At 47.6% G+C, this 3,333-nt stretch overlaps 1 protein-coding gene across 6 annotated transcripts in view; it reads right to left on the bottom strand.

Moving 5' to 3' along the window:
* Positions 1-1,885: 1,885 nt before the first annotated feature.
* Positions 1,886-3,333, bottom strand: part of LOC135919701 (microtubule-associated serine/threonine-protein kinase 3-like) — a 27,887-nt gene continuing 26,439 nt past the window's right edge. For 5 of the 6 annotated variants that reach the window (XM_070527160.1, XM_065453548.2, XM_065453551.2 and 2 more), the window contains one exon: positions 1,886-2,875. In XM_070527160.1, the coding sequence (XP_070383261.1) occupies positions 2,370-2,875 (506 nt within the window). In that variant the 3' untranslated portion in view covers positions 1,886-2,369. The remainder of the gene's footprint in view (positions 2,876-3,333) is intronic. The other variant, XM_065453549.2, reaches the window with a different exon arrangement.

The following is a 3,333-nucleotide window of genomic DNA, read 5'->3' as shown; positions in this document are numbered from 1 at the left end:
ACTGCGCCTAATGGTTACGCTCATTAATTTCCGGTAACACGCAGCGAACTGTGCTGCTCTGTAGAAGATGAGTTAAATGTGTGGGAATGGAGGAGGCATCGCAAGACGTGGCGAGTGTGGAGGTCACGCGAAGCTCTTTTGTAAGACAGTCATCCCACGCAGCGTTCCTCGCCTCGTGGGAAAAGGAGGGAGACATTGTTGCTGCTTCGACGTCATTTGGACGTGGGACTTTTTTTTCCTTTTTATTCTTTGCTTGAATGTCAAGGACGACCGCTCGTTAACGAAAGGCGTCGCTCAAAGAAGATTTGCTTTTATTCGTTTCTTTTAATTTGGTGATGAAGACAGGAACGTTTCTTTTTTGTTTCTTCTGCGATGATGTGGGCGTGTGCGCATGTGTCCGTGTGTGCGGGTGTGTGTGTGCGTGTATGCCTGTGTGTGATTTATTGGCATCCCCTTTGATATGGGGCGGTGAGAAATTGTCACCGATAGCCTGCTTGATTTAATCAGGTATGCCATACATGTTTTTCATTCTAGCCTTTTTTGTCCACATCTCCTTATTCTACTTTACGTTTTCTCACAACTTGGAGACCACCCGCTGAGAAGACGTCAGGGCCCGCGTCACGGCGCCATTTAGTCATGGTGTCGTTCTGCAGGCGACTACATGTTGTTTCTCTCTATATATATGTGTATATATCGGCGGCAAAAGGGTTTGTCGCGGCACCCCGTGGCGGCCGCGGTAGACTACGCTACGCATCACGTGGCCTCCGAGATCGGTCACGGTGGCAGGTTTTGCTCCGGCCGCCCCATTCGCACGAAGAACTCGTAAATTAAATGGTGGGCCGTGGCGGGCTCCTTCACACCACGGCCTTCGCAACCGAGGTAACCGAGGGTTCTTCATGCGATGAAGAGGCTTTTGGCCGCTCCTGCACTGTTGCGGCGGCTTGGTTGCGGCGAGAAGGATATCTCTTTGCGCCTCCATGTTATGGCTTGCTGATGTGGAAATGACGACTAACGGTGCACGAAGGATAAAGTGCATGTTAGCATCTGTTCATTCTCAAACGCGTTTATTTCCTTATTTTTCATACGCACTCTCTCACTGCGTCCACATTGGTATGTAGTAGTGTAATATGTCTGTAAGAGTTCGTCGTGTGCCGGAAACGCATTATGTGCCAAAATTTGTGGTTTATAGGCTTGTCTCCTGCTTCGTCAGCTGGTGTCGGCGTCTGCATTCGTCCGTGCATTTCGCCGTTGTCATAGGACATGAAGCACGACTTAGCACGATCCTACCAAACATGGTGCAATCGGTCGCGAACTTTTATTTAGCTGTACGTGAGATGACATCACGTGGCTAAACTATTCCGGAGCCGCCAACTAGGGTGTGCGTGTTTGTTTGTTTGTTTGTTTGTTTGTTTGTTTGTTTGTTTGTTTGTTTGTTTGTTTGTTTGTTTGTTTGTTTGTGCGTGCGTGCGTGCGTGCGTGCGTGCGTGCGTGCGTGCGTGCGCGCGCGCGTGTGTGTGTGTGCGCGTGTGTGTTAGTGAGGACCATGAAAAAGCATAATCCGCACAATGCTATAGCAAGAAACCTGAAAACAACGACAGGGAAAAGCGCGTATGGGAACGTACTAGTAAGCATTACACGAAAAAAAAAATAAGAACGAAAGGAGAAAAAAAAAACAGATAGAAAGGAAAACTAGGCAAACAACAACAAATAACTCTGCCATCCATGATAAGCTACGAGTTCACAGACAATGAATAGTGCATGAGCCCACTCATTATGTCTTCAGAGAAATAAGTTAATAAATCAAGACCAGTACGGACTACAGATACTACGATATCAATGGATAAGCACATAGATAAATTACAGGGAAAAAATAAAGGTATGAAAGGACTAAACATTTGAGACGCCAAACGTTCGCAAAGCTCGAGGCAAAGCTGAAAGATTGCCAGAGATATCTCATGTGAGAATATTACGCAACGTTCGAAATTAGGCTTCGGAAAATTCAGCCTACACCTAGCCTAAGTCACAACGCACTCCACATTATTATTCCAAGAAATATTTGATTTTAACACCTATATGTTTAACTCATCAAAAGTACAACATAACAATACAGTTACCTCATTCATCTCTTTATTGCCTAAATACTAGTCACAAGCGGTACCCTCTTCATAGCGAAACAGACGGCATTGCACTTGACCAAATTTCACTTCGTGCTCCAGCTTTCGCACGACGACGGCAACCACTGAAGGTCTTTTCGTATAACACGCAGGTCATCAACGCACACAATGCCGCGGTGTACGCAACGTTCACCAGCACACAGTATTGCATGGCTAGAAATATATTTTGATACGTCATTTATAAATCAGATCAGGTCACGTATAGGAACGAGTCAACAAAACACCCCCTTGTAAGAAAAGCTCGAAGGCAGCGAACGGTGGGGGAAGGGGGAGGGGCAAGATTCGGTGCGAACTTTCAACTGTACAGGCTGAGTAGTACGCTGGGTCTCTCTTTTTTTTAAGAGACCAAAAAAATACGAAACTGGAGGGCCAGGGCGCGTAACGCTCGTCGTCCGAGAAAGCTCTCTCTCGCTTGTCCTCCGAGACCAGCGTCAGTCGTTGACGTCGGCGGCCACGCTGCTGGGTTCGCCGATGCTGTCGTCGGACATGGCTGTCTCGCGCAGGCGCGAGGGTGCGGGCAGCTTGAGTCGCAGTGGTGAGATGGGCGCGACGGTGACGTGGATCTCGGAGCGCGCCTTGGCCAGGTGCTGGAGCAGAACCGAGTGGCTCATGTTGTCCACCGGCGTGGAGTCCACGTGGGTCAGCACGTCCCCGGGAAACAGGTTCCGGCCCAGGGTCTGCACACGCACGTCCTTGGCGCGCTGCGACAAGCACCGCAGAGTGGGCGCGAGCATATCATAGTTTATTATTATCGTTTTTTTAGGCGTTCGAAGAGTTGTGTTGTGATGTTCTCTATATATACGGCACACGAAGTGATTCTTGGAATCTTAGGCGCGCGGCCCGGGTCTGCGATTTCGGGCGTTGTCGTATTCGTAAATGTCGAACTACACAAAAATAGAGCTTATACATGAAGTAATGCACGAGTAATGCACAAGAGACCAGCGAATTTTTTTTTTCGTTAAGAATTATTTGATAACTTTTTTCGCAACAGCCAAGTACAGGAGTTGAGAAAAACGCAATTGTTTGCTACCTAAACATAATCGAGCTCGTCCCAATGTATTTTTGTTGCGGTGCTCATTTCTTTAAAGCATTTCAAGGTTACATTCCAGTTAAACTGTGGATGACATACTATAGCCGGTACACAGGATTAACATTTGGC

This window comes from Dermacentor albipictus, chromosome 10, assembly GCF_038994185.2.
Source record: "Dermacentor albipictus isolate Rhodes 1998 colony chromosome 10, USDA_Dalb.pri_finalv2, whole genome shotgun sequence".
NCBI classification, from domain to species: Eukaryota; Metazoa; Arthropoda; class Arachnida; order Ixodida; family Ixodidae; genus Dermacentor; species Dermacentor albipictus.
The sequence above is the reverse complement of the archived record's forward strand: the minus strand, read 5'-3'. Positions and strand labels throughout refer to the sequence as shown.